Consider the following 12725-nt stretch of genomic DNA (forward strand, 5'->3'; position numbering starts at 1 on the left):
CCTTCCGCCGTTGGAGTGCTCTTAGCATCAGAGGTTTCAGAGCCTGGTTCCTCAGATCCATCATCGGCCGGGGTCTGCAGGGGAGATTCTGGAACATATACAATGAGCCCCTCAGAATGGCTGCCTCTCTCCACCCCTGCTTTCGACCTCAGAGGACCCTGGGGACAGTGTCTTTTGGAGCTGAAATCACCCAGCGTGGAACCCAGACGGATGGACTGTGGCCACATGATAAAACCACAAAGGGGACCAATCCCACCCCCACCCCAACACAACTGGGCCCCCAAACCAGGGTCACCAGGCAAAGAGGCACGCAATGTTTACCTGTTCTGGGACGAGAGGAGAAACTGCCTCTTAATTAGCTGGTGGTTCCAACTGAGACAAAGGCTCTTATATTGACAAACGGGCAGCAGACACCAGAAAGCTAAACCACAAGTAAACTTGGGGCTTTGTGTTTCCCAACTGAAGAGATTCATGGGAGATCACTGCCATGAATTAATGACAATTAATGACCTGGGAAAACACTCAGAGATCCAACTCCCTCCTCTGCAAAGGAATTAGCTCAGGGCAGACACAGTACTTACTTCTAACTGTACACTTGGCTGTGTCTCCAAGTACCGCCCAACAAGCCTTGAGTTACACCTGAAATGTCAGCCATCGCTACTTATAAGAAAACTGTCCTTTCAGAATCCACAGCCAAGGGAGCTCTGATGGACTCTGCAAAAGCCACTCCACCTGGGGTGGGGGCAGCCTTGGAGATACAGGACAGGGAGCTGGTTCTGCATGAAGCAGACTCACGAGATGAAAAAAGGCAAGTGATGTTCTAGTGCACTTCGAGATCAGACATGTCGCACCCTCTGCTAGAACGCCATCCCTGGACACTCAGCCCTGGCTGCACCCATCCAGCCAAAGAAGGGCTGATTCTAAAGAAGCTTCCGGTCCTGGAGCTTGCAAAAACCTGCCAACTCCCTCAAGTAGGCTCTGGACACATAGTGAGGGAACATCATGCAGACTGTCTGCCGGGTCTTATTACCGACCAGCTTCGACTGCCAGAGCACAGAAGCCTATGGGCGTGAGGGTGCCTCAAACACTTGTCCCCCAAACACCCCTCCCCCAATCCATCCCCAGCCTACAACTGTCATCATCTGCTTTATCCTTGTTAAATTTCTTGGAGGGAGGGAAGGAAGGAGGAAGAAGCCTCTTCTGAGGCTCTTCTGGAAGGTCTAACAAGTTAACTCATTAACACCTTTTAATTCATGTGGGTGCATTATTTTATCAGTTAACCAGCTTTTACCCACTTTGCAGCTCTCTTTGGCTCTATCTAACCCTATTCCAACTTTTAGCATCAATGCAGATGCTCTTTGTTTTAATATTTTACATGTGGTTTCTTGTCATTATTCACTTATCTAAAATGTTGCTTGTAAAGTGACACCTTCTGTCAAGTCACACTTTTCTCTCCCCATATAAAAATAACTCATTCTAAATCCTTAGTAGCAAGAACAAATTTGATGAGAACTATGAAAATCTCTTAGGTATCAACTTGCTTTCTTGGCAAGTATATCCTTTGGGTAAGTTTGTTTAAACTGTCTTCAAACACTTTTCTTTCAAAGCAGTGACAAAAAGGTTATTAGCATCTTAAAATTTGCATATATATTATACATATTCATACATACATCTGTTTCAGGATAGAACTTCCAATCACGTTTTATGTTAAAAGAATTGAGGAGTTTCAGTAAACATACTTTAAGCACCTCTGAGACACAAAATAACTTGGTAAATTTGTTCTTACTTTACAAATTGAATTTAGTTTCTCTTTCAAAAAATGAAAGTGGTAAAAACCACTTTTTTCCCCGGACTTTAAAAAAATGAACTTTTAATTTGATAACAGTTTTAGATTTACAGAAAAACTGCAAAGATAGACCACAGAGGATACCCCACACCCAGTTTCCCAAATTGTAAACATCCTACATTATTATGGTACATTTGTGACAACACAATATATATATTTTAACTTAATTTTTAAACCAGGCTACCCTAAACAGAGCATCATTTTTCTTTTTTCTTTTGGCTGGTGGGATCTTAGTTCCCCGACCAGGGATGGAACCTGGGCCACAGCAGTGAAAGCGCTGAGTCCTAAGCACTGGACTGCCAGGGAATTCCCAAGAGCACCATTTTTTCATTGGCACAATTCATCTGGGGCAGAGTTCAGTATGTTGGGATTCTAAGTTGGATTCCACCCACAAGAGTTTAATAACTGACGCTTCAAGGAGACTTGGCTAAGGGTGACCAGAGGCAAAAACAGCTGACATGGAGCTGAAGGCTATACTAGCCCCATAATCTCAGACACGAAACTCTGTCACCTGTAAACTGGGGAAGGCAACCTCCGCCTTCACTGGTTATTGTGAGCGCTACCTGAGACGTCGGTGGCCAAAGCCCTTTGCCAACTTTTGTAGAGTTCTACAAAAATGCCTGAATCATCTTTTTTTTTTTAAAGATATTTTTTGATGTGGACCATTTTCACAGTCTTTATTGAATTTGTTACAATATTGCTTCTGTTGTTTTTATGTTTTGGGTTTTTGGCCACATGGCATGTGGGATCTTAGCTCCCCAAGCAGGGATCAGACCCACACCCCCTGCCTTGGAAGGCAAAGTCTCAACCACTGGACCAGCAGGGAAGTCGCCTGAATCATCATTTTAAGGAAGTCCCATTTGTAAGTAGGGCAGCCATATACTGTATCACCCAAATAGGGACACTTGACAGTGAAAGCAGCGATACTGATAATGAGGCAGAACACTCATGTGGAGGGATGGGGGCTCAGGTCCTCAGATGAGGGAGCTCTCAGGGCCCAGCTGCCACTCCAACCCCTTGGGGAGCTGAAAATTAGCAGCTCTGGCTGGAGCCACGCTGTGGCCTGGGAGAGGTCAGAATGCACGTTTCTTGCCACCATTGGTGCCTGACACCAGGAGGGGAGGGTCGAGCCGAATGGGAGCAGGCATTTCCCCTCACCCAGAGCTTCGGGCTGGGTGGGCTCCCAAGAAGGCCAGAGGGCGGCCTCTGAGCTCCGGGGACAGCCCATTTCTTCCCTCACCTCCCCCAACTTGGAGCCCACTTGTCTGATTCCCAAGCTCTGCCTCCAAATGTGTTCTCTGCTTAAACAGGTACAGAGAAGTCAGCCTTTGAAACAAGGCCCCCTCAACGAGTCCTGAAGCGTCTCCCAGGTAGGGATGTTTTCTCCATGTGCTTCCCCAACCCAGGGCTCCTTCTGGTAACCCCGCCTCTTCGAGGGAACCTTCCCAGATAGATGTACCCAGAAGAGTTCCCTTCCCACCTTGGAGCTCTACCACTGCCATCGACACCGCACATCCCAGGCTTGTTATTTTTAGCATTAAAAGAGAAAAGTAGACTGCCATTTCATCTCCTTAGAAATGGGTCTAGAAGACAGGGACCTAGTCTTTCTTATCCCGGGGCTGCACGGTGGGCTGCTCCAGGGGGCACTGGCCACCAGTGACACTGGGGGGAGAGGGTTCCTTATAGTACAACCCAGTGCCCTACAGGTCAGCTTGGTGCTCCCATCAGCGATGCAGGAACTAGCATTTGGAGCCAGAGAGAGGGCTCTGTGTGCTCCACGGGGCTCCCCGATCTCGGTGGTCAGACAGTGCAGTGAAGGGGAGAGAGGAGGCCAAGCCAACTGGGCCAAAAGACTGTGCTATAGAACATTTAGAGGTTGATGTGGTTTATTAAGGTATAATAGGGACAGTAAGAAACCCTGAGCTAACCAACTCTGGCCAAATAGGGGCCAGACAGGCCTATTAAGGAAGAGAAAAAAATAATGTATAAAGTCATGTATTTTGCATGCTAATAAATCCTGCTGATTTGTAGGTTAATGGGTATGGTTAAAGACTCAACAGAGCACCCTTGTATTAATTAGACCAACAAGCCTCCAGCAATCTTTATCATACGATATCCACGTATGTGGCAAACTCTCCTTTGCAAAAGGCAGATTTTCAAATAGTCTCACATTTTGAGTTCTGTTGGCTCACTCAAATTAATGAGGTTTCAAGTCTATTGACAATCTAACACAATACAGTATTTAAGACTCCTTTAAAACTCAGGATGCGAACCTTGCCTGCCAGCCCTTTCCAGAGCAATCGGTGGGCCGTGATCCCCACAGCACCCGGGCCCGTTACGCAGGGCCGTGCACTAACCTTTCAGGCCGTGCTCCACGTCACCCTCGTGGTCTTGCAGCAGGGTGTAGTCCCCCTGAGCATGGTCTTCCATCACGTTGAACTCCTGGCGGGGTTCAGCCATCCTGGTTCAAAGCCCACCTGGGGAACGAAGATGGGAGGTGAGGGCCGGGGTGCTGTGCTGAGGCTAAGTACTTGGGGGTGGGTAGGGGGCAGGGAGAGAGAGGTGCCACCTCCCCAGTTCACAGCAGGCAGATTTCCACCTCCCCTCTCTCCTCCCCAACAGCCAGATGCCCAACCTCATCCACAGGGTGTATCGCTGCCGAAGTGTTATTTACTTGTATGTGCACTTTTAATTCACCAGCATCACATCAGTTCATGTCCAAAACCATCAGGTGGGCAGGTTCAGCAGGCCTGACTTGTTACTATGCTCACTGCTCTTTCCACTTCATTAAAAAGTAAATGCTGCTGACTAGTAGTTTGATGGGGTTTAAAATTTTATTTTATTTTATAAATTTATTTATTTTTATTTTTGGCTGCATTGGGTCTTCGTTGCTGCGCACGGGCTTTCTCTAGTTGCGGCCAGCGGGGGCTACTCTTTGCTGCAGTGCCAGGGCTTCTCGTTGCGGTGGCCTCTCCCGTTACGGAGCACGGGCTCTAGGCACGCGGGCTTCAGTAGTTGTGGCACGTGGGCTCAGTAGTTGTGGCTCGCGGGCTCTAGAGCACAGGCTCAGTAGTTGTGGCGCACGGGCTTCGTTGCTCCGCGGCATGTGGGATCTTCCCAGACCAGGGCTCAAGCCTGTGTCCCCTGCATTGGCAGACGGACTCTTAACCTCTGCACCACAAGGGAAGTCCCTGATGGGTTTGTTTTTTTTTTTTTTACTGAGAGGGAAGGCATCAGCTGGGCACTGCTGGTGAGGAAAATGAGGCACAGAGAAGCAACGTGATCGTTCAATCACACGCTGCAGTGCAATGGAACCAACTTGACCTGGGTGTCCCGACTCCCCAGCTCTGAGTCAGGTGGCCCCCCGAGGTCAGGGACGGGCTTTCACTCACCTCACTGGTTCCCACCAGGACCCTCGGGTGTGCATTCTGAGAGCCAGGCTAAGTCCTTAACAGGGCACAGTGCGGGGGCATGAATTTGGGGCTGAAGAGCAGCATACGTTCCCCTCCCGCAAAAGCCCCAGCTGAGAGGTGGCTTCAGCTCAACAAAGCCCACTAGAAACGATCATTTAATCATACTCTGCCCTCTTCCTTACTGACAATATTTAATTCTTTATCTTAAAAATAACTCATAACTTTGAATTTCTGAACTTTTGAGTATGTCATTTTGCTGTGGTTCATTCATGCTACTTTGGATTATCCCATGTTTTACATTTTTATCTCTGTAATTTGAGTCTCTTGTATTTTACTTTGATATTTTCCTTTTAAATGATCTAGTTATCTCATATTATTTATTTGCTACTTTATATTTTTTCTTATCTTTGAAACTCCCCTGTTCTAGCTGCTTCTACTTCCTCCCTTTAAACTTTTATAATTTTTGATCTTGGTTTTTATTTCTTTTTTTTTAAATTTTTATTTATTTATTTATTTATATTTATTTTTGGCTGCGTTGGGTCTTCGTTTCTGTGCGAGGGCTTTCTCTAGTTGCGGCGAGCAGGGCCCACTCTTCATCGCGGTGCGCGGGCCTCTCACTGTTGCGGCCTCTCTTGTTGCGGAGCACAAGCTTCAGACGCGCAGGCTTAGTAGTTGTGGCTCACGGGCCTAGCTGCTCCGCGGCATGTGGGATCTTCCCAGACCAGGGCTCGAACCCGTGTCCCCTGCATTGGCAGGCAGATTCTCAACCACTGCGCCACCAGGGAAGCCCTATTTCTTACCCTTTTAAAATCTCAGTTATGTTTTGATTTATTTTACATATATTTATTTGATTTATTACATATCTTTATATAAAGATATGTAATAAATACATATATATTGCTATATATGTAATAAAACATATCTAAGTAAAGATATTTATTTACACATATTTATTGGTTTATTTTACATATATTTATTTATATCCTTATTTTTTCATTATTTTTACTTTGAATTTTCACTCCAGATTCATGTTAGCGTTTCACTTAATATTTTAAATTTTTTGAGATAATTTTAGACTTACAGAAAGATTGTAAAAGTTGCCCAGAGGGTCATTAACCTTTTGAAATCCCTTTAAAATATATTTCCCTGTTATCTTCTATCTTTCTAAACTTTTAGGTTGCTTTTTCTTTTAATCTCTCTTTTTTATAACTGTAACTTTTATCATTTTTTTTATAATTCTGACATAAATTTAGTCTTCATTTTTAAAATTTGGGCGGCCATTTCCCTTTCTTTACTGCCTTTCCTTTATGTTCTTACCTTTATTCTAATTTTGTTTGCTTTCGTTACTTTAAATCTCTAGTTTTCCTTTATAATTTGTTAATAGTTATCCTCCTATGTTTCTGTTCTCATTTCACAAGTTGTTTTTCAGTAGCCGTAGGCGAGTTGTCAGGGGGAGAACTGGTAACACAAACTGGAGAGGACAAGCCTTTCTTTCTCCTCCAAGCCTCCACTGTACTAGCTCTCTGGCTTCTGTGATCAATGAGTAATGTCTGCTATGGGCCAGGTGTGGAGGGCGTACCTGATGTCACGCATTGTCAAAATGTATTATGAGTTGCCAAATGTTCTAAAATCCACAGTCTTACCTCTGACAGGTATTGGGCAAGTCATATAAATGGTGGGCTACAGGGTGGGAGGGTCCACCTGGGGCAGACACTCCACCTAATACTGACATAGGTGTGGGAAGACAGCCAGCCTCTGGCACTGTGTTTGTACCAGCTGGCCACTGGCATACTCAGGTCCAGCTCCATTTCTCTCCTTTCTAGGCAGGACACGCTGGTGTGGGTGATTGAGCTCTCTTCTCTACCCATGATGTAGGATAAGAAGCTGGGAGGGCTTAGGATGGTTCTAAGAATGAGGTCAGTGAGACCTCCTCTGGGTGAGGCAGAGGGTGGGTGGCTTGGTCCCTCCCAGGCAGTTATTTTTCATTCTGACTGAGGCCCTTGTCTCTCAGAGAGCTCTCGGGAGAGGCATCTGAGGCTGAACATCTCCAAACCTTTGCTATCTCCCCAAGGATGGGCAGGACTTTATCCTGGGAAGATCAAAGCCCAATTCATCCTTCAAGACTTAGGATCTGGTGGCGATATTCTCTACCCTGAGATATACTGATGGTCTGTTTCCCTTAGAAAGCCCCAAAACAAGAACCCTTGTGCTAAGAGGAACAAGTTTCATTATCAAAGGAGTCAACTACTGCTCCCCACCCAACTCTAGGAAGTAACGCCTCCCTCGCTGCTTCCTGGTGAAGCCTCTCTCAGGACATCCCTGGTCACTGCCCAGCTGCTCGTGCCCGGGGTGGGTCCATGAGTCACCTCACCTGCTGACTCACCAGGAGCCCCACGCGGGAGCGGTAGAATCAGCCCAGAAGCGCAAGGCCTCCCAAACTGGCTGGAGACACTACACCTGGCCCGGGTGAGCCAGATCAGCCAAATCAGGTCGTTCTGTTCAACCTGCAGCTAAGGTTTTAGGGAACACTAAGAAGTTTAACGAGCCCCGTGGTTTTGTTTTGTAGATTTGATCAATTCCTTTCAAGGACTAAGTTTTCCCATTTGGAACACGGTGGATGGAAGTGTAAAAGCAAAAATCTGATGCACTGGCTTCTTTTATAAAATGCCCATTTACATCCTTTGCTTCTCTGTCATGCCTCAGTGATCACTGTAATGATTTGAATGAGTTCTTAATCTATGAGTGACATGAACCCTTTATCATATTTGTGGCTAATAGCTTCTCCTTTTACTTTGGTTTCTTTCTTTTTTTTTTGGCCACACCGCACAGCTTGTGGGATCTCAGTTCCCCAGCCAGGGACTGAACCTGGGCCATGGCAGTGAAAGCCTGAATCCTAACCACTAGGCCACCAGGGAACTCCCTATTTTGGTTTCTGATGGCTTCTACTGACGGGTTTTACCTTTCATACAGTCAAGTCTATTTTTCTTTGTGATTTATTCCATTGCTCTATAGTATGTGAAGATCATAAATATTTTTCTACTATTTTTTTAGTGATCTAATTCTTTGTATTAAATTTATTAATTCATCTAGAATTTATTTAAGTGTATGATATGAGGTGGGAATCTAAAAAATTTTCTCCCAAATGCAACAGCTAAACCAATGGGCCCAGCCCTATTCATAGAACAATCTGCCCTCTTTCCCCAGGTGAGTGAACCATCTATTCTGCTCCATTCACCTGTCAATTTTGGTGCTAGAGCCTCCCGATTTAAGTGTTGGATCTCCAGTCTTATTCTCTAGGTGGGCTCAGACACTCTCATCTTCTTTTTTCAAAATTGTTTGACCTTCTTGCACATTTTCTCTACCAGGTGCTCTTTAGAACATTTTTTCCTCAAATTCTCAAAATTCCATTGGGATTTTGGCTAGAACTGCATGATGAGCCAAAACGATAAAAGTTGCTATCTTCACAATATTTAGTGTCTCCACCCAAGAGCAAGGTATGTTTTCCCATTTATTCTTGTTTCTAAATCTCTTGGGGTGGAGGGAAGGATGTAGTCCTGCATATTGCTGAGGCCACTCTTTTTTTTTTTTAATTTTTATTTGTTTGATTTTTTGGGTCTCTTTTTTTCTTATCTTTCCTAATCTTGCTGCAGCCACTCTTGATGTCTCCTCATCCTTGGCGTTGCCTTTGTGAGTGGGACCCTCCCCTTCATCGTGTTGATGATATAACAATAAGGGGTCTGGGTTTCCACAGTTGAGATGATTATGGCTGGAGCTCTAACACTGGTACTGGGACAGGGGCAACGGGTTCCCCTCAAGGTCTCTGGGGAATGAATGGGAGAACCATTTTCTAGCCTTCTGTTTATCAGAGATGAGATCCCTTAGCAGAAAATCTCTCACTCAGTGACTTGTGAGGACCCAGGTTCGATCCCTGGTCAGGGAACTAGATCCCGCATGCATGCGGCAACTAAAGATCCCGCATGCCACAACTAAAAAGATCCCGCTTGCCCTGGTCTCTTCCCTGCCCATCTGCAGGACCACCATGTTGGGGGTGGATGGGGTGAACCACGTGACGTGCTGGCTGCTTCTCACTCAAAGTCTGGAGGCGGGCAAGGTGGCCAGTTTGGACTTTGTTCACAGGCATGAGCAGGGCGGCATCAAAGAAGTGCTCTAAGGTCACTTTAGCAGCAGTCGGCAGGGCCAACTGGATGGGTAAGAAAGGACTGTTGGCAGGGAGGTGATTGCACTGATCCAGGCATACAGCAAAAAAGCCGGAACCAGAGCGGGGTCAGAGGCCATGGAAAGGAAGGGACAGATCCAAGAAGTGTACTTTAGATAACATTAGACTGGGCTTTAAAACTGGGCTGGGGTCAGAGAGAGAGAGCAGAATCCAGGATTACACTAGAGGTGGGGGCTTGGAAGGCTGGGAAAATGGGAGGGGGTAGCACAGTCAAAGGGAACAGCATCAGGGTCCAAGGCAGCTGGTCAACAAGGGTGGGTTCTGTCTTTAAAAGATCCCTGCTCAAAAGAAGAATCTCCCCCACTGCATTTTACCAACTGGTGATCGATTTGACTTAATAAGTTCTAGGAAATAGATTCTGCTATCCCTCTTGACTTCCATTATAATTTTAAATTTTTTATGAATCTTTTTTTAAAACAGATCTACAGTGAAACAGTTTTCCATCTTAATTTCAGGTCAAGGGTCAGCAATTTGTTTCTGTAAAGGGCCAGAGAGTAAATATTTTAGGCTTTGGGGGCTGTGCCTTCTGTTACAACTACTCACCTCTGCTGCTGCAGCAGGGAAGCAAGCACTGATGATAGATCCGTAAATGAAGGAGCACGGCTGGGTCCCAGTTAAACTTAATTTACAGACACTGAAATTTGAGTTGCATATAATCTTATGTGTCATGAAATATTTTTCTTTTGTTTTTGTTTTTTTTCCACCATTTGAAAATGTAAAAACCATTCCTAGCTAACACCAGATTTGGCCCATGGGCCATAGTTTACAGACTCCTGCTTTTGGCTTTTCCAGTATTTCTTCTCCTCTCTCAATAGTAAAAAAAAAAAAAAAAAAAAAATCTGTAATTAAGTCTTAGCAAGAATCATTGTACATTTTGGTCTCCTTCCAGAAGTTTCCAGAAGTTTCAAGTCAGGAGCAGGAGAACTAAGGGTCATTCTGGGGCTTGGGGCAGTGCCGCACTGTTCTAGGGACTGGAGACAGCATCCGTGGCATAAGCCCTTCGGCTGCCAGGCTGCCTCGCTCAGCGCCACAGAGCAAAAGACAAGGCAATGGGTCTCACTGTTCCAGATTCTAAGGATGCCCCCACTTCCCTGCCACCAGCACCACCCCTGCATGGCTGGAGAAAGTCAGAAGCACTAATAGGAAGCTGAACAAATTACAGGGGCCTCTGGAGAAATTAAATCATCCTTTAAAACATAGGCTACTATACACTATGCAAAATGAATAAACCGTGTGCGTCTCAGGTGTCACTATTTTCCTTTAGGGTAAAAAGAGGAATGCATGGGAAGAACTCTCTAAACAGGGAGGCACCCCCCCCCACCCCCATCCCTCCCACTGACCCCAGCAAATGGCCTTAGGTTTATGGACCTCCTGATTCAATGAGGCCACCAGTGCTGTCTCTCCAACTCATCTGGGCTGGGCCACTTGCCCCGTGCTAATGTTTTGGTACCTACAGGTCATCTCTGGAGCATCTCTGAGAGGCTACTCGACATAAGCAGAAAACAGAACCCAGAGGAGGATGTCCTCGGAGAGTAAAATGAAGTAGCTCTTCTTCTCAGTCTTAGGACAAATACTGAGCACAAGAATGCAAGTCCCATCGGGTGGGACCTGTCTGGGTCACTTACGGGCAGATGAGGAATCTGGGAGGTACTCTGCCCAGGTCACATAGCCAGGAAGAGGCGACGCCAGGATGCAAAGCTTGTGTCCTCACGGAGCACTCAGCTGCCCTCACTGCCGGTTCTTCCATCCGGGACCATCAAATGTTCCCCAATTTTCCACTGGGGCACAGATCTTGGGTGTGGAAGCAGCAGTGTCCAGGACTCACACCCCAAAGCTGTGACTAAGTCACTTCTCTCAACCTCCTTCATGTCACCCAGTGACCCCTGAGCTCCCTTCCTGCTCCAATGTTTTAGTTTAAGTGGATCGATTAGGCCTGTGTCCTCCAGCTCGGAGCCCTGGGAGGATTGGTCACAGGGCAGCAGGAGTCTCTAGCCCAGGCCTGGCTGAGAGGCAGGGGGCCCTGGCATCCCAGCCAAGGGTCTGAACGCTCAGTCCTGCCTCCTTCTTTTCCCACCGTCTCTGACCCCTGTGGTCTTCCTCTACGAGAGCCAAGGGCAGGATGATATCTCTGGAAGAACTGGACAAAGAACATGTAAAGCAACTGACAAATGGCACAGCCATACGTCCCAGCCCTAGGACTTTCATGCAAAGACAGCAGACTGAAAACACAAAAATAATCGTAGCCCTGAGGTGGGTACACAGTCCAGACTAGACGCGTGGTTATATCACCCCACGGATCCCTGTAGCCTAAGAGAGACACACAGACAGGAAAATAAACACGCCAGGAGCTATTGTCCTAAGGCCATGCTTTGCCTTGTTATTCTTCTAAATCAACCCATCTCTCTGATTTCCTACCTCCCATTTTCCCAGGCAGTGACCTACAGGCAGTGGGTGGGAGGTAAGGAAGAAATGTTAGGAGCAGCACAGAAGTTGAGTTAAACCTGGAAACGAAAATGGGCCACTTTTTAAGGACCCTTGGAAAAGCACTGCCTCCTGACAAGAGAAAATGAGAAGCAGAGGGTCCTGGAGTCTGTCCTTGTCATTTGGTAGCTGGTAAATTGAGGGGAAAGGGCTTGTTAAGTTGTTCACGGTGCCTGGTCCTACAAGATCACACCCCCAGACCCAATGCTGCCTTGCCAATGGCTTGTGGGGTGGCAAGCCAGGAAAAGGGAGAAGAGTGTCTGCAGGGCTGAGAGGGAGAGACAGAGGAACAAAGAGGACAGTGCAGGTGATGAGAGGATAAAAGAGAAGGCAGGAGAGGGGGAGGGGGTGAAGGCACAGGGAGGGAGGAACCCCCTGAATCAAACCGTGGCTGCTGCAACCCAGTCTTTTCTATTTACTTTCCTGATTGAGGTAAAATCCACACAACACACACGTGACCATTTTAAAGTGAACAACCATCACCCCTGTCTACTTCCAAAACATTTTTTTTTTTTTTTAAAGATGACAGGTTTTTTTTTTTTAAACTTTGGGTTTATTTTATTTATTTTTTATTTATGGCTGTGTTGGGTCTTCGTTTCTGTGCGAGGGCTTTCTCTAGTTGCGGTGAGCGGGGGCCACTCTTCATCGCGGTGCGCGGGCCTCTCACTATCGCGGCCTCTCTTGTTGCGGAGCACAGGCTCCAGACGCGCAGGCTCAGTAATTGTGGCTCACGGGCCTAGTTGCTCCG

The 12725-nt window shown here is 46.5% G+C and overlaps 1 protein-coding gene across 1 annotated transcript in view; it reads right to left on the reverse strand.

Moving 5' to 3' along the window:
• MAPT (microtubule associated protein tau) overlaps positions 1-12725 on the reverse strand; it is a 110309-nt gene that overhangs the window by 46370 nt on the left and 51214 nt on the right. The window contains 2 exon segments of the mRNA XM_036836816.1: positions 2-88; positions 4204-4323. Of these exon segments, the coding sequence (XP_036692711.1) occupies positions 2-88; positions 4204-4306 (190 nt within the window). The 5' untranslated portion in view covers positions 4307-4323.

Source organism: Balaenoptera musculus, chromosome 20 (genome assembly GCF_009873245.2).
Source record: "Balaenoptera musculus isolate JJ_BM4_2016_0621 chromosome 20, mBalMus1.pri.v3, whole genome shotgun sequence".
NCBI classification, from domain to species: domain Eukaryota; kingdom Metazoa; phylum Chordata; class Mammalia; order Artiodactyla; family Balaenopteridae; genus Balaenoptera; species Balaenoptera musculus.